Raw genomic sequence first — 22351 nt, 5'->3', positions numbered from 1 at the left:
GCCCGCAGATATCCATACTTAGTAGCAATACGTAATCACTGCTGGTCATAATCTCAGCACACAAACAGGTATCTAGCAGCCATGATCTTCCAACCCCATCTTCCGTAAGAACACCCACCTCGCATGTACATCCCGCACAGCATGATCCATCCTTGCGTCGCATGACCTCTGCACCATTACGAGGTGATCAAGTCTCCACAGCTGGACATACTTTCGCTTCACTGTGCGGAACTGCACCCCCCATGCCAAGGTGCATTGCATCGTGTTTGTTCACGCTACCTGACATCGAGCGAGTCAGAATATCCCGCACTGCTTCGAAACCTGTTTCGAGACGAGGTTTAGCACTGCAGATACCGGAGAGTGTCCGATAACAGACCAACCGCTGCAAAGATACTGCCCTCTTCCGGAGAACAAGGATAGATGTGACAACATGCATATTCTTGTTTTCACCCGGTCATTAACCGCGCCACATAGGTGACGTTGCTGCTACCACTCGCCTCGGAGATGCAAGTGTAGATCTCAACGCCTCGACGCCACGTCCATCCCTCGCTGGTTGCCTTCGGTTGCCTTGGCCTTGCTCGGGTCTGGCGGTGGGATGCTGCCGTTATTGCCATGTGGATATGGTAGCCTCGGGATAGTTAACCCAGATAATGGGAACCATAAGGCTGATCGCGGCATTTTTCAGTCTATAGATGCTGTGGTTGCAATATATGCAATGTTAGAGGCTATTGCTGGCCAACCTACTAGATCATGCTGTCTACGAAGATCCTATGAAAGAAGCGCAATCGACAAAAAAGAATACTCTCGTGATGAACATGATCCTCGTATAAGCCACCATGTTGGGTTCCCCACGAGGATCACGAACAGGTAGATAGTATATCCACTTACGCAGGGATCATCCGGAAGCGAAGGCTTAAGCTTCCATGTGCCGTGTTCTTAGCCGGTTGCTATGCCGTTTTCCTTGTCAGCTGGTTTTCTGTTACTACCATTGGTCTTTGTGCTCTTTCTGCTGTTCCACTTCATCACATCTGGTCATTCTGCTGGTTCATGCAGGTGTCCGCTGCACTCCTCGCTTCGTTCAGGCGATGTTTCAGCTATCAGCTGCGCCGAACCCTAGACAATTCCACTTCAGCAGCATGATCACACGCCAGATCTCCACGCATGAACTGTGCATCACCTGGAGGGATATGCACTTCTCAACCACACATATTGTGCTTCTTCAAGGAATACAGATCTCAGTTGGCCTATTCACCCTTAGTAACGCTCACCAAAAGCAGCATACCATGAATAACGTGATAGGACTACAGTTATAATCCCATTGGGAGCAATAATGGCAACCAATACCCAAGCTCGCGCCGACTTGGATTCAGCTCGTAACGCTTGGTGCACAAGCAAGGGCCATCAGCGTTCCACCTGTTATGCAAAATTGGACTTTTACGACGATATGTGCTCGTCTAGTTTGCTGAAAGCAGCCATAGCAGGTGAGTTCCCACGTCGTTTAGCGGTCTCCACGATCCCACTAATGAAGGACCACATAATCGACCTCGTACTTTGATTTTGATGGCACATCAAGTCGCAGTCCATGACAAACACTAGTCCTCCGTAGCAGGCTTTGTTGCCTTACCAAATATTGGGCAACAGCAGTGTTTCAAGTTTTTGGCATCAAACGTCTTTCCTCAGTCTCGGCTGTTTTGGGCCTTGGCGAATATAGTAAACTGATATGAACCTGTTCGTACCAAGATTTGTCACATATCCTTGAGCCATGCATGCATGATAGAGACATGCCAACGCCATATCATGGCAATGCACTCACGCGCATGTATAAACGCAAATGACTCATTCCGTGTCGCGGCTTGAGCCGACATCCAAAGGCCCAGCCTCGTGTAGCACTCCGGCCGAGCATACCTTGCTTAGCGACATAATCCAGGGATTTGACGGGAGCAATACGAATTTGTAGCAAATCCCGAAAGCCGAAAGGGTGTATGTCGCTTCCGTGTAACGCTCAGAGACTACTAGTTCTATGGTACCTGAGAACTAGTCAGGGGACCCGTCGCTTCCGAAGAGCTCCTGCGTAAAGGGTCCTACTTTGGACGTATCGCTCGGTGAGGAGGATTTGACGCGGATCCCTGCCGAGGTCGTCCATGCCCGAGCATACCTCGAGAAAAAGGGAGAGAGAAAAAGCAACGGTCCTTGGCTTGTTGACGAATGCCAACCGATTGACGGAGAACGCCGGACCACCGCCATTCACATTTCCGATGAAGGCCTCATCAGCTGCTCGCGTCACCTCGTTCCTGTAATCCTGCTAGTTGACGTAACTAACTTTTGGCGGGTGTTTCAGCTGTCCTGCGCGTGAATGGCGACTGCTTGTCATGCTAATTTTGTGGCGGCCGGAAGGGGCTGTACAGGGAAAAGAGTTACGCCGAAGAACAGGGGTAACATAGGGGAGGGAACACTCAATTCCCCGGAATTTCCGTCAACTTGTTTCATAGTTTCATCACACTATGCCTTAGGCTTCAGCTGAAGGGAGGATCAGCGACGTGCAGTTGCGGCGAAGATCTTTGCCGCTTTGGCCGCGAACACCAGATCTCACAGCCTGCGCAAGACACTAGGTCAAGGGCGCAGTTAGCTTGGATTTCTACGAATCTCTCTTCTTCTGGTCCCGTAATTTTAAGGCTCGGCCGCTGCCATAGTTCGGCTCGGTTCGAGACATGGCAGCTCTGACCAGCGGTCCACGCGGAAAGGCATGCTTGGCTGGTCCAGTTTGATTAATCTCTTATTTCTGCGCTTTTTGATCGTGGTTTTTTAACCTTGTCACTTACTTTTCAAAAAGGTCCGGTGTTGGACGAAGCCATGGATCTTTGACTGAAGCAAATGAAATCATCTTTGGACTCGGTTAGCTCTAGTGAGTGCCTGCTGTCCATGCCGGACAGCCAGCCAAGGGTGGTCCATGCGGGTTTGCGCACCGGCTTTCTTACCGAATAGAAGCAGCGATGTGAAAGATAAGGTTGCTGGAGCTAGGAGCTTGGACCAAGCGTGCCTTGCAGGCGCGCAGTGAAACCAACCAACCCGTGTCCGCGACCAGGGGAAAAGAAAAGTAAAAATTATTGACAGTATTATTTACTCGGGTCTTCAATAAATTCGTATCCTCAACCCAGTCTCGCGGCCGAGCCCGGTTGGACTCGCATTACCGGAATGCAGGTCCGTTTTCAGGCCGTGTGAATCAATAGCACTGGAGGTGTTTCCTGATGGATACCTTCCCCCGCGGAATGGCGTGGAGACTGACCGTTTCTGGGTCAAAATCTGCCAGCGGAGAAGCCCGAGCCCGCAAGGGCGCTGGCATATTCGGGGGGAGTGAAAAATAAATCAGAACGGCATCAGTCGGCGTTGTCTGTAGATAGTAGGAGACAATAGCGCAACGCTTTGTGAGTGAGACCTCTGGAGAAGCCCCTTTTCGGAATGCTTTCTCCGAGGATCCCTGAGATGGCCAACCGCCGTTCACTCCTCCAGTGCTCCGTAAGCCGTTCATAGTCACTTTAGCTTGTGCAACGGACCCGGCGTTCTGGTAAGCCATGCGAAGGAGGCAGCCGGACTTACACCAATTCGGCGAATCTAACGTTAGTTGCCAAATAGGAATGATTAGGTCCGTGGATTGACGCAGGGTACTTTCGCCGCTACTCCGTAGTTTGCCATTATTTACGGTAGTGCCATCACGATCCGTGATTGACCAGGCCAAATTTAGAAAGCGACAATTGCTTTTGGGGGGCGCATCCTCATTTCTTATCGCGCGGGCGTGGATATCCCCTTTTTTGACTGGTCTAAAGGCCAGGAAAAAGCAAATCTGACAGAGCACTGGCCAGCAGCAATCTTTTAAGGAGAACGAGGCTTGGCTTAGCATGCTCCTTTTCAGCAAGTACATAGTTGATCGTTTGATTAAAGGGACAACCCCTCAATCAAGCTGACCGAGGTAAGCATTGCCGGCGGGCTGTGACAAGCAGGTATGTGAACGCCTCCGGATAAAGATCGGGGGTTGTTCAATAATCCCTGTTGAAGCCCTGCTAATTTTGGACTTTTGTCGACAGGGCGGAAAGAAACAGCAAACTGATGTTACGTCCTTTGATCGAGCGTAGCCTGCTCTCGTATCGTGATAATGAAGGAATGGGGTGAGGCTTTCCATAACCAGCTCATCATGGCCTTTGCTGCCCAACTTGGAGATTTGTATGCTGTCGAAGGATGACACTGTCACCTGCAGCTTTCGTAGTGACTGCCACTGAATGCAATAATGCCGTTGATTCTTCGGAGACCGCAGAACCGTTAGTGGATAGTGTCGCCAATCCTAGCTGAATACAGTAAGAACCAAGGAACCTGAAAAGCAAAAGAAATTATCGAGATGCAGAAGCGTGGGTTAGAGAAAACGAAGCCCAAAGCCCGTCTATCCCCTGGGGCAGTGCGTGATCGCTTGGATGGGATCGACCACGTTTTGTCCACATCGGTGAGGTCTCAGGCGATCCTTCAAACGGTCTGCCTTCGATCCTTTCTTCGTTTGGCTGCTCACTCCCCCCAATCTCTTTTCCGAGAAAGGATGGGTCTTGACCATGACATAGCGCGAGTGCGAAAAGGGAGTAGGCTGGCGGCCAAAGGGGGATCGGGGGCAGTGGTCTAGATTTCTGGCAAGCTTTCAATCGTGGGCAGAGCAAGCTGATTTGGGCGTTTCAGCCCTCAAAGCCCCTATCCGATGACGACTGCCGTTGAACATCCGCTATGACCAGTTTGGTTTGGTAGTGGACTTTAGACCCAAGACGCATACCGAATGACCGGTTATGGTGTTTCTCGGCTCATGTGCCCGATGTAGGCCATGCTGATGATCGTTCATGGGTTCCCCAGAATGTCCTTACTGTATCCAATGGTTCATGAACCGGGCCTTGGGTCACACATTTCACCCTAGTGCTTACTCTGGCAATCATCGCCTCCAATTTTCTAGGGATTGGGGTGAATGTGACTAAATTCGTCTATCGGGTCAATGGGCTGATTCTCGGCAAACCCTAGATCGAGGATGTGCAGCTATCCGAACTTGCAGGGCAGAGTCTCATCTCGATCAGTGGCTGATCTTGACTAGACAGCCCAACCGTTCCTTGAAAGTAGCCTAGTTAGTCAGAGATACACTACTCCGAGGCACTATCCCACCGAAGATCTTTATCTGCCTGTGTCACTTACTGGCTTCTTTCCTACCATTTCCCTTCACACTCCGGACCCTTTTTCGGATTTTCCAATCTCATCGTTTCCCTCCTCGTCTGTGGCAGTCCAGCTTTTTTTGGACACTTCCAAGGCATCTACTTATTCTTGTATCACATTCTCGGTTTCAGTCGTCAGCAACAGCGAGGCTTGGAATATAGCCGGGGCCGTTGAAAGGTATATAGGGACAGGTCTCTCCTCGCCGTTTGGTCAGAACTCAACAACGAATCCAAGCCAAACAAGCCTTCTCGTCCACTCAAGTTTTCAATTTGCGTTTAAGAGACTTCTCTTTTCATACCCAATCAAGTCCCTCACGCACGATCGTCTGTCCAAACTCTCTCAAATCTTTCCACACAAGCTTTTCCTCTGAGTTCACGGGACCATTATCCAAACTTCATTAATCATGTCTGGAAACGCTCATACCTCCAAGTAAGCTTCCACCTTTCACTTCTTCAAATCTTGTTGATACTCACACACTTGCAGGTCCGCCAACGGCATGGGCAGCAGCCTCAGTGCAGGAAACCTGAGTCACATCCCCGATGGCAGCAGCGGCAGCATGGAACGCTTTTCGCAGTCGTCCGCGGCGGAAGCACCTTACTATGCCCGGGCACGAATGGGTGAACGCTCTGATCATGTGTCGCGTCTCTCAAGCCAGCTCGACGCGACAGAACAGATCTTGAAAAAATGAGCGAGAATTAAGAAAAGAAAAGAGAAGAAACAAAAAGACAAATACAAACGCGAAAGAATAAAAGCGCTATGAGAGACGACCTTTTTTGCGAGTCGCTTTGAAGAGACTGGGAATCAGACGATATGCTGCCTGGGTTGCGGGGAAACGGGCAGGCGGAATTTGAAGGTGGAAATGGAGGACGACGAAGACAAAACGACCAGTTTGGTCAGGCAGGCGCTATACCCAAACAGGAGCCACTTGCTCCAAAGCTGGACCGGAAAGAGGAAGGGAACGTTGATATAGAGGTCCTATAGATACCAGCTGGCGACGTAACACGCGCCGCCGTGTCTATCCTTGACAATGCAGATACCCAGTCTCCTATGTTCTAACCACTCGTTTTATACCAATTATCGCACAGATATTTCATGATTCAAAATACTCAAGTGTGGCAATAACTAAGTAAAAGAAAAGTTATGTGGCATCTAAATTATCGCTGGATAAAACTAGGAAGTTGCTCTAAATGGAAATGGCAATGTGGGCAAACATGAGAAAGATGGGAAGCCACATTCCAAAACAGGAAAGTATAACAAAAATCCCACTCCAAAACGTCTATAAAGATAGTAAATCAAGTGAATGATCAGCATCGTAGGATGATTCCTTGCAGCGTCCTCAGTGCATAAACTCCATCACATATTGGGCGACTTCTTCATATTTGGTGCTCGGGAACTCGTGGCCTGCGTTAAAGAATTTGAAGCTTGCATGCCCTTGAAGTGCCGACGTTGCATCAGGGACAAGCTCATTCTTGACGATGACAGCATCATGGTCCCCGCACATGATGAGTACCTTGTCACTCGGTAGACCATTCAAACGCTGTTCATCGATCGGGAGATCCTTTTGTGCCGATAGATAACTTCCAAGGCGTTCCCAAGTCTCGCGCTGGCGTTGCTGCAGAATCGGACCATGTCGCATGCTGGACATGAAAGCATGCACGAACCCGGCATGCTCACCCACTTGCCATTGGACCGCACTGGGAACATTGACATGAGAGTACGTCCGAGATAGCTGCTGGACTTGTGCCGCACCCTGTGTTGGCAGCTCCTCGGCGAGCGCATCCTCAGCGGTAAGCTTACGGGCCTTCGGCTTCGGGGTAGTCAACGGGCCTGCGCGGAGGCGGCGTCCAACCAAGAAGCCAAGCACACGTTCCGGAACAAGACCCCGGGAGTAGAGGAGACGTGACTGGAAGCTGATTTGGGAGTCACGAATCAAGCCTGCGGGTGCAAGTAGCACTAGCGAAGAGAGAAACTGGGGGAAATATGCTGCAAAGGAAGCAGCTATGCCACCGCCCAATGAGTAGCCCACGAGACAGAATCTACCGGAACCGGCTCCAGTCCACGAAAGTGACGATGAGCTTAAAGCAAGAAGGATTTGAGTGGCGAACAGTCTGTTGTCCTGTGGAATGTCAGACGGGCAGTCAGAGTAGCCCCTGCCAAACCTATTCAAGCCTGTTAGTGATTATTCCTCTTCATCGTAAGCGAGTCACCTACAGGTCAAACAGCATGACCCGGCAGCCCCGGTCAACCAATGCATGGGCCAGCCCCCCAAGTGCAATACACGGAGTGGTTATCCCGTGAACCAGGAGAACCTTAGGTCCATCTTCTGGGCCCCATTCATATACACGTATAGATCCGTAGGGCGTAGAAACATCTCGGGCTCCCGGGAGTACGTCCGTGGGCAGCGGAAGCTCACGGTTCACTGAATCGGACACGGACAGGACTTTCTTGCGCGGGGACTCAAGCACGGTGCTCTCCAGCTGTGGGTCAGAAAGCAATGACCGAAATAAGAGACCCAAAGTGAACGAGGCCCCTGTGACAGCGAGCAGGGGAAGTTGGCTTCGGCTGGTCCCCAACGAATCGGAGAAGGACTCGATAGTCTGGCTGTACCACGCCATGTTCTATCGTCTATTGTATGATTCTTAGTCTACACGAGAAACAAGGAAAGAAGGGAATGGATGCAAGCCAGGTTCTCTTGACAAGCGAAACAGATAAAACGAGGGCGAAGCGACCGGTGAGGTTGGGCGGTTGGCCTGAGGATACACCATCTCCACTTGGGCAAGTCATCCGATAAGCGATAAGCGGGTGATAAGAAAATGCCGAGGCTCATGACCAGGCATCACCAGGGCATACGATTAGTGTCTTATCCCTAACAAGTTCAGATTAATGATTAATCATATCTTCACATTCGTTCTCTATTATTTGAATCTGTCTACTACATGGTACAATAACAGACAGTGGAACATGCGAGATCTGTCTGCTAGGGAATGTTCTACCGTCGGTAGTTTCCAACAAAACGGTACTAGTATATATAGTTTTGCTTCATTGAAGCATAGTCATCATGGCAGTCTGCTCAACCACTACACTATACTATCGATTATTCTAAACTCGAAGACCGATAGTATGCACACCGAGGGCATTGTATACCTGCCGGAACGGGAACATGAAATCTTCTTGTGGCTGGCGGAGATACTCCTCAACCGACATTACAGGTCACTACACTCATATGCAGACAAAGGCCTTGTCTGAGTAGCAAGACCCTTGTTATAGGTTAAACGTCAATACAGTCGCTGCATAAACAATCCAAGCAAGGCGGTACATTGCCAGAAGGGAAGATTCTTGGCATCTACGCCATGTATGTCGCGGAGAATCACTCCGCGCCCGCCTCATATCCAAGCCGGCTAAATAGCAACCGTTGGATCTTGTCGGCTTGCACGCCCCCGAACGTAATCGGGAAGCGATCTGCAAGGTACAGCGCCATATCGTGGCTTCCGTCGGCTTTGTCGGATGTCTGTGTGTGAGCTCACTACAGTGGTTCGATTTGCAGGTGACACGGCTCAGTATTACCCCGTTTACTAAGTACGAAACCGGGCAAATGAAAGGATGATGGCGCCTGGGGAAACACATTACGTTATGGAATAATGGAAATTCGATATAGAATAAATCTGTTGAAACATTTATCAGTCGGAGGTGCTAACCGCCCTGTTTAAGCCGGTAAGGCGGGCTCTACCGGGAGCAAAGACCAAAACGTTTCTTGGTTTGACGTTGATAATCCCATCCAAGTCTACTAATTCCGGCTTGGATAGATCAATTTCAGCCTAGCCACCTGCATGAATCCGAATCATTTTGGCACCCACTCGAGCTGTCATTGATGGGATGTAGCACCCCGCATTCCGAGATCGACCAGGCTAAAAGAGGACCCTGGAAATTAATCAATCCTTCATCAGGATTTGAGATGAATCGGAGTTGGCTGTTACCCAAAAAACGCCACATGCTGCCACATCTTCATTAACTCAGCGGTTACATGGGACGCCGTTGCCTCCGTATTTCCCAAATGGGACTGCGAATGACCTTTGTCAATCGACGCGGCTAATTGATTACAGGGGTTGTGGTTTGAAGATACTCTAAGTATCGGAGAAGAAAAATAGCATCAGAGTGGACTGCACGATCGCTGCCATTTGCTAGTATTGGTTATGATACTTTGCGAGTTACCCTAGAGCATCGCCTCGGGCAAAACTCCTACACCTGAGTAAAGGGCTCCAAATCCTGTCTATCGCAGAGCTTCACTAAGTTGGCCTGTGAGGCAAATTCTATCTACATGCATAGCTTTGGATGGGCCACACATGGCATAGACAGCCTTCATTAGAGACCCCAGTGCTTCATTACAAGCAGGGAACAGAAACAACTCGGAAGGCCCTCCGTGAATTCCTGAAACTCCATGAGCCAATAAGGTACAGCGGTAGCCAAGCAGCCTGATACTCCATCCTGGTGATAGAATCTGGGCCCACTCTCGGACACACCTCAATACGTAGAGCCCTCTTTCTGCAACACAGCACTCTATTATCGTGCGTTCTTCATTCCACGGCACATAAAGCCTTGCCTAATATGAAACATCGACGGACTGACGGTCCGCTGCACCGGCAAAAATGGGAGACCCTATTCTTCCGGATCGCAAGAGGGTATGAGACCGAATGCTGGCTGGGATGTTATAAATGGGGAGGTTATCCCGCTGTACAGCTTGGAAATCACATCTACCGGACAGACAACAGATTCACTGAAAGAAGGAGACGACTCGAGTCTTATACAATCTCATTGCAATGCATCAACGCGCCCTTCTCTTTTCGGCCGTGCTGACGGCCGTTCGTGCCCAGCAAGCCGGAACGCTCACGGAGGAAGTCCACCCTTCCTTGACCTGGCAGAAGTGCACTTCTGAAGGCAGTTGCACGGAACAGAGTGGCTCGGTTGTCATCGACTCCAACTGGCGCTGGACCCATTCTGTCGATGATAGCACCAATTGCTACACTGGCAACACCGTGAGTTTGATTGGCACCTATGTGCTGCACTGGCTGACGCACATCACAGTGGGATTCAACTCTCTGCCCTGACGATGAAACCTGTGCGACCAACTGCGCCCTGGACGGAGCAGACTACGAGTCCACCTACGGTATCACCACTGACGGAGATTCATTGACACTGAAATTCGTCACTGGTTCCAATGTTGGCTCGCGTGTGTATCTCATGGACACGAGTGACGAGAAATACCAGACGTTCGACTTGCTTGACGCAGAGTTCACTTTCGACGTCGATGTGTCTAACCTCCCATGTGGACTGAATGGCGCGCTGTACTTCACTGCAATGGACGCCGATGGTGGCACCTCAAGGTACCCTGCAAACAAGGCCGGAGCCAAGTACGGAACAGGATACTGTGACTCCCAATGTCCGCGAGACCTAAAGTTCATCAACGGAGAAGTATGTAGTCCTTGAAAGCCTCCTCAAAGCTTAAATGCTGACCTGAACCAGGCCAACGTCGATGGCTGGGAACCTTCTAGCAACAATGACAACACAGGTATCGGCAACCACGGTTCTTGCTGCCCTGAAATGGATATCTGGGAAGCCAATAAGATCTCGACCGCATTGACACCCCATCCCTGTGACAGCAGCAGCCAGACCATGTGTGAGGGTAACAACTGCGGTGGAACGTACTCGGATGATCGCTACGGAGGTACGGATACCTATATAGGAGCTCGAGCTGGATGTTTCGGCTAATCCAATCACAGGAACCTGCGACCCTGACGGTTGCGACTTTAACCCCTATCGCATGGGCAACGAATCTTTCTACGGTGCTGGCAAGATCGTTGACACTGGATCCAAGATGACGGTTGTGACCCAGTTCATCACTGATGGCTCCAGCTCCCTCAGCGAGATTAAGCGTTACTACGTGCAGAACGGAAACGTTATTGCGAACGCCGAGTCCAGCATCTCTGGAGTGACCGGAAACTCGATCACAACGGACTTCTGTACTGCGCAGAAGAAGGCCTTTGGCGACGACGATGTGTTCGCTGCACACAATGGGCTTGCTGGAATCAGTGATGCCATGTCTTCCATGGTTCTGATCCTGAGCTTGTGGGATGATTACTATTCCAGCATGGAGTGGCTCGACAGTGACTATCCCGAGAACGCTACCGCTACCGACCCAGGTGTTGCACGCGGAACATGCGACTCGGAATCGGGCGCCCCTGCGACAGTCGAGGGGGCGCACCCTGATGCTTCGGTGACCTTTTCGAACATCAAGTTCGGTCCCATCAACTCGACCTTCAGCGCTTCCGCATAAGCTGAAGCGCTGGACTCAGAGCCTCAACTACTCCCCCAAGCCGGACATAGCAGGACAGGTTCCTGGAAGGGAATATGGGAGTCTTGGGGCTTGTAAATAGTCCGAAAAGTGGCCACTGCTTTTGTATATCGGGCTGCCTTCTTTTGTTCATTAACTCCAGACTGTTGATGCAGATTTTGTTTGTTGGTTCTTCCACTTCGTGTTGAAAGTTTTTGTACTTCACTTCACATTCGCTTTTTTTTTTTCTGTTTTGAGTCCACTCAATTCAAGAGACAGTTGTTCTTTGCTAGTCCTGACCTAATCAGCCCTGCGTAGATAGCAGACTGATAAAGTAGCCTTAAGCCTAAACTCTATAGCCAACTGACCCCGGAAGATCCGTCGGCCCGCTCACTCCGAGACTGATCGGCTCCGCCAGCCTGCAGCTGCAAGCTCCGCCAGTCAAAAAACTGCGGCATAAGTTCGCCCTCGTGCAATTGCTCATTCCCCGCAATGTTCGACACCGTCTGCACCCTTCCGCTATCAGCGGACCTGTTCTCCCAGGCCCTGCACCCCAAGGAGCCCGTTGTGTCCGTGGGTCTCTCCTCCGGCCACGTCCAAACATTCCGACTCCCCACCGACGAAGCGGCCAGCGACGACGACGAGACGTCGAATGCCTCGTCACGCAATGGCAGAGGGCACATTGATACGATGTGGCGGACGAGACGTCACAAGGGTAGCTGTCGGTGCTTGACGTTCGGAATTGATGGCGAGACGCTCTACTCGGCCGGCACGGACGGGCTGATCAAGGCCGCGAAGGCGGAGACGGGTGTTGTGGAAAACAAGATTGCTATTCCTACGATGAAGAATGGGTAGGATCTGAATCCCATTGCATATGATCTTACAAGGGAGGAGAGGACTCAATGGCTCATTGTATTCGGTTTTAGATCCATCGATGCTCCTACTATCGTTCATGCGCTTTCCCCCCAGACTCTCCTTCTTGCGACCGATTCCAGCGCTCTCCACCTCTACGATCTCCGCATACCCTACTCTAAGGTTTCCGCCAAGCCTGAACAATCTCATCACCCTCATGACGACTACGTTTCGTCGCTTACGCCTCTTCCGGCCTCCGATACCAGCACCTCGGGGTTCAGCAAGCAATGGGTGACCACGGGTGGTACGACCCTGGCAGTTACGGATCTGCGACGGGGTGTGCTTGTTCGCAGTGAAGATCAGGAAGAGGAGTTGATCAGTTCGACGTATATTGGCGGACTGGCGGCCAGTGGCACGAGTCGCGGCGAGAAGGTGCTTGTTGGAGGTTCTAGCGGTGTTCTTACGCTCTGGGAGAAGGGCGCGTGGGATGACCAGGACGAGCGGATTTATGTGGAGCGTGGAGATGGTGGTGGAGAGTCCCTCGAGACCATGGCTGTTCTGCCGGACGAATTGGGTAAGGGCAAGGTGGTCGCCGTCGGCCTCGGCAGTGGTAAAGTCAAGTTCGTGCGGATCGGCCCTAATAAGGTCGCCTCGGAGGTTATGCATGATGAGACTGAGGGCGTGGTTGGCCTGGGCTTTGACGTTGAGGGGCGCATGGTCACTGGTGGTGGACAGGTGGTGAAGGTTTGGCATGAGGCTGTTGTTGGTGCTGATAGATACGGGGCAATGCCGGGAGAGAAGCGCATGTATGGCGACAGTGACGATAGCGATGAAGGTGATGATAGCGACGACGACTCGGATGATAGCGACGCCGGCGGCCGCCAGGACAAGGCACAGAACAAGCGCAAGAAGACGAAAGCCAAGGGCAAGGGTGGACAGCAAATTATGGCTTTCGCTGACTTGGATTAATTGGAATCGAATGTGGTTTATTGATACCCTAAGCGGGAGGTTATGCATAGCATTGGTGTCGGGGAAACAAAACTGGGAGTGTGCTTTGCAAATACGTACTCAATCATGCTAATATCCTTAGATGATCAGCCATAATTGTGACCCAGCTTATCTAGAACCAGGGTGTCGCATCGTAGCCGAGCAGAGCTAATGTATCTCGCAATTATGCTCTAATCGCATGAAATCCAGGCACAAAGAACTGCGGTTGTACACAGCCTTGTCGGCTACTAGTTTAAGGCTAGCAGCTTCAACTGTTCAAGGATCAACAGCTGTATTAGACTGTCTTGGCAGCAGGGGAAAGCAACATAAAGAATGATAAGCGCCAACTATCACATAGCCAATCTCACTTAAGTCAGCGTACTCTCTATACTCTTCTATTGTCATACATCCTCCACCACAATGCCAGGAACCATCCTTCTCACCGGAGCCAACAGCTCCCTCGCCATCCCAGCTGTTCATCACTTCCTCACCAAATACCCAGACTACACTCTCATCCTCACCGTCCGCAACCCCTCTACTTCGGACCCCAACACTAAGCGTCTCAACGACACCATCGCACCCTTCTTTAATCCAAGTACCTCAATCCGAAAACTAGACCTCTCCAACCTCACCGAGGTGACCACATTCGCGCAGGCTTTAGCTACTGAAATCAACAATGGCACACTCCCCCCACTAGCTAGCATAATTTGCAACGCATACTACTGGAACCTAGCTAGCGAGGTCGAAACAACTGCCGATGAGCTGGATAAGACGTTTCAGGTGAACCATATCGCTCACGCCTCGCTAGTACTGCGCCTGCTAGGCTCATTCGGACCAAACTCTGGACGGGTTATTCTCTTCGGTAGTGATGCCCACTGGCCCGGTAAGAATGGATTGGAGAAATATCCGCCTACCATTCCAGAGGATCTGGAGGTGTTGGTGAAACCGACCAAGAAGGCGGGCGAGGATGTCAGGGGGAAGGGGTTCTATCAATATGCGGTGTCGAAGCTGGCGATTATTATGTGGATGTATGCGCTGAATGGGAAGTTAATTCAGGTATTATCTAGCTTCCTTGCAGTCTTTTGGGTATTCAAAATCGAGTATACTGACATTAGGACTTACACCAGGACGACAATCTCAAGCACATCAAAGCTGTAGCTATCAATCCAGGCAACCTGAGTGATTCTCGCGCGCTGCGCACCAACACGCCGCTGATTCTTAGGATCATCTCCCGTCTCATAATCCAGCCACTCCGGCCGCTGTTGAGATTGCTTGACCCGACTATGCGCACGGCTACGGAGGCCGGGGAGGATGTGGTTGAGTTGGCTGTGAGTGAGAAATATGCGGGGGAGGCGGGTTACTTTACTCTTTTGAAAAAGGATGAGAGTTCGCCTGAGAGTCAGGATGGTGAAAAGCAGGGGAAGATCTGGAAGAAGACGTTGGAGTGGGCGCAGGTCAGCCCTAAGGATACGGTGTTGAAGCTGGAGTAGAAGGAATTGCCGTGTAGGACAACTACACACTGTGCCATAATTATCATATTACTCAACAATCGAAATCTATTTCTTAAACCATATAATCACCGAATATATTAATCACTGAATTTAATCGCATACCAAGTTCATAGTATAGTATCGGCATGAACAACAACCAACTGCCGAGCCCCTCCACGGGCGACCCACGGCAAAGGCCTTTGCCCCAATAACTTCATGACGTTTGCTCCGGATCGGTGGGGTGTGGGGGATTATTCATGATGATCAAGCTTCGTCGGCTGTTCGGGTTCCTAGAATCCCAATTCATGGGTCGATCTAGGCAAAGATATATACCGATCATGATTCTCAGTTGAGTTTCCCTCCCCCGCTAACCTCATCTCTTCCCCTCATCCACTACTCCAACCATCACTATCACCGTCACCATCACCATCACCACCACAACCACCATGGACTCCTTCGAATACAACGCCAATCCCGGCCGAGTCATCTTCGGCAGCGGCACATTGAAGAAGCTCCCCGACGAGCTCGCCCGCCAGAACCTCAAAGCACCTCTCCTCCTCTCGACCCCGCAGCAAGTCTCCCAAGCCGAGAATGTCAAGACCATCCTGAACGGCCAAGTGGCCGGCATCTTCACCGAAGCCGCCATGCACACTCCCACCCACATCACCGATAAGGCATTGGATTACGCCAAAGCCCAGAGCGCCGACTGCGTCGTCTCCATCGGCGGTGGTAGCACCATCGGCCTGGGCAAGGCCATCAGCATTCGCACAGGGCTGCCACACATCTGTATCCCGACCACCTACGCAGGCAGTGAGATGACTCCGATCCTGGGTGAAACAGCAGACGGATTGAAGAAGACTCGCTCCGACCCGAAGATCCTCCCGGGGACCGTGATCTACGATGTCGACCTGACCATGACTTTGCCGGTGGCCATGAGTGCGACGAGCGGTGTCAATGCCATCGCGCATGCGGGTTAGTCCTCCCCAGCAACCCTCCCATAGAACTGTCAAACTAACACAATCGACCACCCAACAGTGGAAGCCCTCTACGCCCGCAACACCAACCCCGTGATCAACCTCATGGCCCTAGAAGGCACCCGGGCCCTCGCCTCCTCCCTCCCCGAAATCGTCCAGAACCCCAGCTCCCCCTCCGCCCGCTCCTCCGCCCAATACGGCGCCTGGCTCTGCGGTACCTGTCTCGGCAGCGTAGGCATGTCCATCCACCACAAGCTCTGCCACACGCTCGGCGGAAGCTTCAACCTGCCCCATGCGGAGACGCACACGGCGGTGCTCCCGCACGCTATCTCCTACAACGCGCCGAAGATCCCCGAGGCGATGAAGAAGTTGGCTGAGGCGCTGCCGGAGAGTAACGGGGATGCGATCCACGGACTGAATGTGCTGTTGGAGAAGTTGCAGGTTAAGCGTGGGTTGAAGGACTTTGGTATGAAGGAGGAGGATATTGATAAGGCGGCGGATATTGCGGTTAGCAACCCGTACTGGAACCCTAGGGAGATTGAACGTGAGCCGATCCGGGAGTTGATTCGGAGAGTGTGGGCTGGAGAGCCAGCGAGGGCGGATTTGTAGATTAGATTCTTAGAGAGGGTTGTTTGTAAATAAGTAGTGGGTGTGTAGAGTTCAACTCTATGTGAATAGTGAATAGTACATTTATGTAACACACACTTTTCACTGAACCAAAATCTCTACACTTTCTACATAGCAAGTAAAATATGGCACCATAACCTACAATACTAGTACCACCTCCGTAATCCATCCCACCGCGATTGGCCCTCACCGTTCGCGAGCGGACGGATGGCGGGGTGAAAGTGGGGTGGAAAGCCTACCCTGCCCGCCAGAAAAGAAAATCAACTCCGAAATTTTGCAACCCATCCCACTTTTTTCACCCCTCAATTCACAAGTCCCAAACATTACTACACCAACAAACCAAACGCACACGTTTAAAACTACATTCTTACCCCACCATGGGCGCCGATATGGAGGCCGCCCCGGTCCTCTCCACCCCGGACGACCGCATTCTCGAAGAAGCAGCAGCCGCCGTCCCGAACCGCAGCGGTCCCGTCTCCGACGAAGAAATCGCCATCACATATGACATTGAACGCACGCTCAAGGAGATCCGCCAGGCGCGGTATAAGCGCATCGCGCTGCAGTTTCCGGATGATATGCTCCCGGATGCGCCGAGGGTGTTTCAGCTTTTGAGTCGGGGGTTGGATACTACTACTACTACGACGCGAGAGGGTGCTCGTGGGGAGAGTGCGGGGACGGAAGAAGGGAAGGATCTGGCTGAGTCGGTTGCTCAGTTGAAGGTGGATGAGGCGGAGCCTGCGCCCAGGCTGTATATCCTGGCCGATACGTCCTACGGAACTTGCTGCGTGGATGAAGTGGCGGCAGAGCATGTTGATGCCGATGTGGTCGTGCATTACGGCCGGTCGTGTTTGTCGCCGACGGCGAGACTTCCTGTGATTTATGTGTTTACGCATAAGGAGTTGGCGTTGGAGAAGGTGGTGCGTGCGTTCAAGGAGACGTATCCCGAGCTGGATACGAAGGTTGTTTTGGCCGCTGATGTGACTTATTGTGATCATGTCCCCGCGGTGTATGAGGCTCTGGTGAAGGAGGGGTATACGAATTTGTTTGCGACGGAGGTGCTTCATGATCCTTCGTCGGCTATTCCGAACCGGACGGTGCCGGAGACGGTGCGAGAGAGCCCTGAGTCTCTGGCTGAGTGGCAGCTTTTCCATATTTCGGATCCGCCTACTGCGCTGCTGCTTACCCTTGCTTCTCGCGTGGCGGCTATCTACATCTATCCTACGGATAAGCCCGGGCAGGATGTTAAGCCCCTGCCTGCGTCTACGGCTGCTGCCTTGCGTCGTCGCTATGCTATCCTGACGTCCTTGAATACCGCTCCGATCTTTGGTATCCTGGTCAACACGTTGAGTGTGAAGAATTACCTGCATATTGTGGATCATGTTCGGGAGAGGATTGCAGCGGCCGGGAAGAAGAGTTATTTGTTTGTGGTGGGCAAGCTGAATGCAGCCAAGGTGGCTAACTTCAGTGAGATCGGCGGCTGGGTGGTCATTGGGTGCTGGGAAAGCTCGCTCGTTGATAGTCGCGATTTCTGGAAGCCGGTTATCACGCCGTTTGAGTTGGAGCTTACCCTGAAGGGGGATACGGAGCGGGTCTGGACGGGAGCCTGGCAGAGTGACTTCCAGACGGTCCTGGATCAGTCTGCTGCTGAGGCAGAGAATGGAGATGCGTCGACAAATGATGCTGCGAACGGGGAGGATGAGGATGAGATGTCGGAGCCCGAGTCGGCTCCGCCAGAATTCGACTTGCGCACTGGCCGGTATGTCTCGCATTCCCGGCCCATGCGAAACCCTGCACCCCGCGTTTCTGCCTCAGGAGAAGAAGGTGCTGCCTCGTCAGCATCAGCTGGAGGTCCATCCGCAGCGCGAGCTCTGGCCAGACGGGCCAAAGGGGATCTGGCGATGATCGGCGGAACCATCTCCCCTGGAGCGGAGTTCCTTCGGTCGCAACGGACGTGGAAGGGGCTGGGCAGTGATTTCGATATCCAGTACGAGGAGGAGGATGCCAAGGATAGCACGCTGGTGGTGGAAGGGCGCAAGGGTATTGCAAGGGGATATACGGTGGGAGAAACAATAGAGCGACACTAGTTCAGGCCGCCCTCGCTCCCTGGCGTTCGGAGAACCGGATTGTTGGGCGCGACCGTTGAAAAAGGGTGGAAAGTATGGTAACGAGTAGGGGGTTGGCAAGGCAAAGCATAGCCAGGTGGAACTAGTGGTTTGCTATTTTCTTTACATTGATGGATTGATGGATCTGTTTTTTGTGCCCTACTGATGCTGCTGGCACGGCCCAAAGCGGATGGTGAGGTTAGTGGTTGTGGTTGTGGTGGTCGATTGGATCGTCGGGGGGGAGAGAACAACACCACGCAGCTAGCAGCAGATAGTGGAAAGAAATCAAGAGGGATGAATTCAATATTCAATAAAATACACTGGGGACGAATCACTAGTGAAGTTGAGACCCGTCAGGCCACAGACTCCGGTGACCCAACATATATCGTCATAGGAATTAGTCTAAACTCATCATCAACATCATCATCATCATCAATCAGCAAGCAAAGCAACAATAACCAAAAAGAGTGGCATCCCAACGGGGCCAAGGCGACCTATCACATGATTGCCGGCCGCCCGTTGGATTTTTGTTGCCCATCGCCAATTCTGAGCTGAGTTGTCCAAGCCACCCCCAATCGGTTTGCTGTAACTTGTTCTCCCTCCTCTTCCCTCCCCGACCCTCTCTCTCTCCCTCCATTTCATTCTATTCCTCTCCTTCCCGTGGATGGCCACTGCTCATGTCCAACATTTGGGTGTAATCCACCCTCCTTGCGCATGCTCGCCTTCCTGCTTCCCTTATGATGTGCGGCCCTCTCCCGCATTCTCCGCTGTGTTCGCGATCTCGCGTCACTCTAACCTCCAGCTTCCTTCCAGGGGAGTGAAATCAAAAGAAAAAGGTTGTTGAAGAAGCAAAGGGTCCCGCCATCCGATTCCGATCGTCATGCCATCCGTATCTCATAATCCGGGAGTGCCCGCTATCGATCATCGATCGGGCCCTGAGTCTACTACTATCACTACTACTACAGCCATGGCCGGCAAGCCCAGCGGAGACCAACAGCAGCAACACCTGGTGGATTCCGCGCTCGAACACTCCGTCCTTCCGGCCCAACATCCGCTATCCACCTTTGAACTCGTCGTCACTACCAATGCCCCCATCCTCGAATCTCTCCTTTTGCAGACTCCCACCGAGGCCATCCTAGCCCTCTATCATACCTCCCGCTACCTCCGCTCATTCCTCTGCTCTTACCCGACAGCATGGAAATACCTTTCTTTTCGGCTCCTCTACCCCTCTGGCACCCCGCCGCCCCTCCGGGTTGTCTTCACCGGCTCCTCCGAGACCGTCATCCCGCGCCAGTCGCGCCCGTATGCCCTCGACCAGCTGTTGATGAACGTGGTGATTCCGTTTAGTCCGTGCTTGCGCAGTCTGGAGTTGGATAACACAGCTGTGTCGGGGCAGATTTTGATGTCGACGGTACTACATTCGCGGCGCGAAACCTTGGAGCATCTCTCCGTTCGAGGCTGCAAGAACGTGTCGCTCAAATACCACATCATCCCGTACCTCACGATGTTTGGCCTCCAATATGATGTCAACATGGAGCAGAATATCGGGAGTTCACCGGATACCAAGCATCTTGCACTGAAGAGTCTCTACACATATCGATGTCGACATCATCGACGACGGCCGTATCTGACGTCCTCCTTGTCGCGAAAAGACTCCGACTCCGAACCCACACATGAGCTGGTTAACCTCTGCCATAAGCTGGGCATCTGGACGGATACCGCGTGGTGCTCGACTCCTGCGGGCAGATGTTTCCGGAGGCGGGGCTACGTGTCTATGCGTGTTCCACAAGGGTCGGCGGAGGTGTGGGTGGTTTTTGATCGGCTGTGGAGGTCGAAGAACTGGATCGGCCCGGTAGACCAGGCGAACCGTCCAGCCCAGCGGGATGCGAAGCTGTGGGAACATAGTGAGACCGGCTACTACGGCGAGGCTTTGGGGACCGGAGAGAGTGGAGACCATGGAGAGGGCAAGATGTTGCCGGCACATTTGCGACGGAGCCATACACAGTTCGTTGAGAATATCCGCTGCGACAACTGCTGCGAGTTGATCCCTGAACGATGCGAGCAATGCAGTATATTGATGCACTGTGTCGGATGTCGAAAGACTCTGTGTGCTAGCTGCGCTTACGAACGGCCTTATCTGCACTGCCGGCCTCGATCGGCATCCAAGGACAGTCCATTTTGGTGGGCTCCCGGAGCTACCATGTCGCCATGTTCTATGCAAGACCCTGTCGAAGATTCCGAAAACACTACTGTAGCCAACAACGCGACTCCCTCCTATCCCGCCCTTACGTTTCATTGGTGCTGCACTGAGCCTATCTTCTCTGGCGGCGGCGGCATCAGTATTGGCACACCGAACCGCGATGTGGACCAAGTCCGAGCCGTGCCTCTGCCGCGAGGACAGGGGTGGGAGGACCTGGAGTACTCCGCGCAGGAATGGAGCAAGACGTTCCCGCGGGATGCCTACGGAGACCCTCGCAAGCCCGACTATACGCTGGAGACCGGACACATCGCCATGATGCGGTGGCTACTTGGGCCGCCCGACCGACAGCCTGCAGCTTGTCCGCGCAACCTATGCCAGGACTGCTATGACACACCTCAGTGGAAGGTACACTGCAAGAGCTGCTCGAAGCCACTGTGTATCGAGCATGATCTGCGAGGACTCCGCTTGAGAATCTGTGGGTACCGGGATCTGACGCTGGAAAAGCTGGCGATCCAGAACCACGCCGAGACCGGCTCTCGCGGGTTTGTGTCTTCGCGGATGCCCTACACAAATTCCGTGCCAGAGTTCGAGCTGCCGTATCGGACGCAGCGGATTCTCGATTCGACTACGAGCAGTTTTACCGAGGACAACCAAGAGGTCTTTCCCGAGGCGAGCAGTAGCGCGCTCGACCATCCCCGACCCACGCCTCTAGTTCATCGGCGATCGCGGAGTCTCTCCATCTCCAATTCCAACCGTTCACGCTCATCTTCGCCATCCTCGGTTTACTGCGACTCGCCGTCCGACCAGCCCAGATGGCAAGGATGTCAGTCCTTTTTCTGTCCGCAGTATCGAGCGGTCGGTGACCAGCGGCAGCGGTGCGCCAGCGTTCTCCGTGAGTGCACCAGCTGCTCGGTGTACGTATGCGAGGATTGCACCGTCGCTTTCCCCCCGTGCAACTGCTCATATTGCGAAGCCAACTACCTGTGCCCGAACTGCTTGAAGGTGCGAGAACGAGACGGGACCTGCCGCCGGCCGGCAGAAGAAAAGGCTCGTCGGGAGCGCAAATGGAAAGAGGACATGCGTCTGCTGGAGGGAATCGTGCAGGACAAGCTGGCGAATAAAATGGCAAACAAGATGGCCGAGTATGCCGGCGAGTTCTTCGACGTTATCGAGCGGGAGGAACACGGCGAGGTGCAGCATATTGAAGAAGCCTCGACGTATCCTGGACCCGTAGCTGAGGATCTAGGCGAGGAGATATTGACGGACAGTACGGAATGAAAATAAAATATGGCTGGCAGGGATCTACGGGCGTCGAGGATGGGCGGACTGATGATTATTTTCGGAGTTACTCTTTATCTGGGCCTGCAGATATAGCAGCGTGCATAGCAAATGATACTGTTCGGGTTGCCCTGATGCGCAGGGCGCTGAGGGGTCCTGTTGTCCCAGGAGGACAGAAGAGAATCTGTGGGTCATTGCTGGAGGAACTGTATGTAATAAAATAATGACATACGATATCCCACCATATCCTACTATTATCTACATTTATCATAGTGTTTGTTGTAGTC

General features: G+C 52.4%; 8 protein-coding genes across 8 annotated transcripts; 7 read left to right on the top strand and 1 right to left on the bottom strand.

The window, feature by feature from the left end:
- Positions 1-5632: 5632 nt before the first annotated feature.
- BO88DRAFT_456189 (uncharacterized protein) lies at positions 5633-5917 on the top strand (the record flags this gene model as incomplete). The annotated part of the gene is made up of 2 exons (XM_025710912.1): positions 5633-5658; positions 5713-5917. The coding sequence occupies 2 exons, from the start codon at positions 5633-5635 to the stop codon at positions 5915-5917; spliced, it is 231 nt and encodes a 76-aa protein (XP_025560124.1).
- Positions 5918-6350: 433 nt separating this feature from the next.
- Positions 6351-7972, bottom strand: BO88DRAFT_370323 (alpha/beta hydrolase). Its single transcript, XM_025704167.1, has 2 exons — positions 7441-7972; positions 6351-7388 (listed from the first exon to the last, which is right to left on the bottom strand). The coding sequence occupies exons 1-2, from the start codon at positions 7842-7844 to the stop codon at positions 6566-6568; spliced, it is 1227 nt and encodes a 408-aa protein (XP_025560123.1). The 5' UTR covers positions 7845-7972; the 3' UTR covers positions 6351-6565.
- Positions 7973-10043: 2071 nt separating this feature from the next.
- Positions 10044-11852, top strand: BO88DRAFT_445555 (glycoside hydrolase family 7 protein; the record flags this gene model as incomplete). Its single annotated transcript, XM_025710223.1, has 4 exons — positions 10044-10259; positions 10309-10695; positions 10747-10948; positions 11004-11852. The coding sequence occupies 4 exons, from the start codon at positions 10044-10046 to the stop codon at positions 11555-11557; spliced, it is 1359 nt and encodes a 452-aa protein (XP_025560122.1). The 3' UTR covers positions 11558-11852.
- A 152-nt stretch (positions 11853-12004) lies between these two features.
- Positions 12005-13739, top strand: BO88DRAFT_406795 (WD repeat protein). The gene is made up of 2 exons (XM_025707249.1): positions 12005-12405; positions 12481-13739. Exons 1-2 carry the CDS (start codon positions 12047-12049, stop codon positions 13373-13375), a joined length of 1254 nt encoding a protein of 417 aa, XP_025560121.1. The 5' UTR covers positions 12005-12046; the 3' UTR covers positions 13376-13739.
- A 74-nt stretch (positions 13740-13813) lies between these two features.
- BO88DRAFT_445553 (NAD(P)-binding protein) lies at positions 13814-14883 on the top strand (the record flags this gene model as incomplete). The annotated part of the gene is made up of 2 exons (XM_025710222.1): positions 13814-14449; positions 14521-14883. The coding sequence occupies 2 exons, from the start codon at positions 13814-13816 to the stop codon at positions 14881-14883; spliced, it is 999 nt and encodes a 332-aa protein (XP_025560120.1).
- Positions 14884-15163: 280 nt separating this feature from the next.
- Positions 15164-16537, top strand: BO88DRAFT_393213 (maleylacetate reductase). Its single transcript, XM_025705097.1, has 2 exons — positions 15164-15855; positions 15919-16537. The coding sequence occupies exons 1-2, from the start codon at positions 15330-15332 to the stop codon at positions 16464-16466; spliced, it is 1074 nt and encodes a 357-aa protein (XP_025560119.1). The 5' UTR covers positions 15164-15329; the 3' UTR covers positions 16467-16537.
- A 227-nt stretch (positions 16538-16764) lies between these two features.
- Positions 16765-18994, top strand: BO88DRAFT_406793 (2-(3-amino-3-carboxypropyl)histidine synthase subunit 1/2). Its single transcript, XM_025707248.1, has one exon. The coding sequence runs from the start codon at positions 16862-16864 to the stop codon at positions 18566-18568; it is 1707 nt and encodes a 568-aa protein (XP_025560118.1). The 5' UTR covers positions 16765-16861; the 3' UTR covers positions 18569-18994.
- A 162-nt stretch (positions 18995-19156) lies between these two features.
- Positions 19157-22302, top strand: BO88DRAFT_406792 (uncharacterized protein). Its single transcript, XM_025707247.1, has one exon. It carries the CDS (start codon positions 19467-19469, stop codon positions 22062-22064), a length of 2598 nt encoding a protein of 865 aa, XP_025560117.1. The 5' UTR covers positions 19157-19466; the 3' UTR covers positions 22065-22302.
- The last annotated feature ends 49 nt before the right edge of the window (positions 22303-22351 follow it).

The sequence above is a fragment of the Aspergillus vadensis genome, assembly GCF_003184925.1.
Source record: "Aspergillus vadensis CBS 113365 unplaced genomic scaffold BO88scaffold_21, whole genome shotgun sequence".
NCBI classification, from domain to species: Eukaryota; Fungi; Ascomycota; class Eurotiomycetes; order Eurotiales; family Aspergillaceae; genus Aspergillus; species Aspergillus vadensis.
The sequence above is the reverse complement of the archived record's forward strand: the minus strand, read 5'-3'. Positions and strand labels throughout refer to the sequence as shown.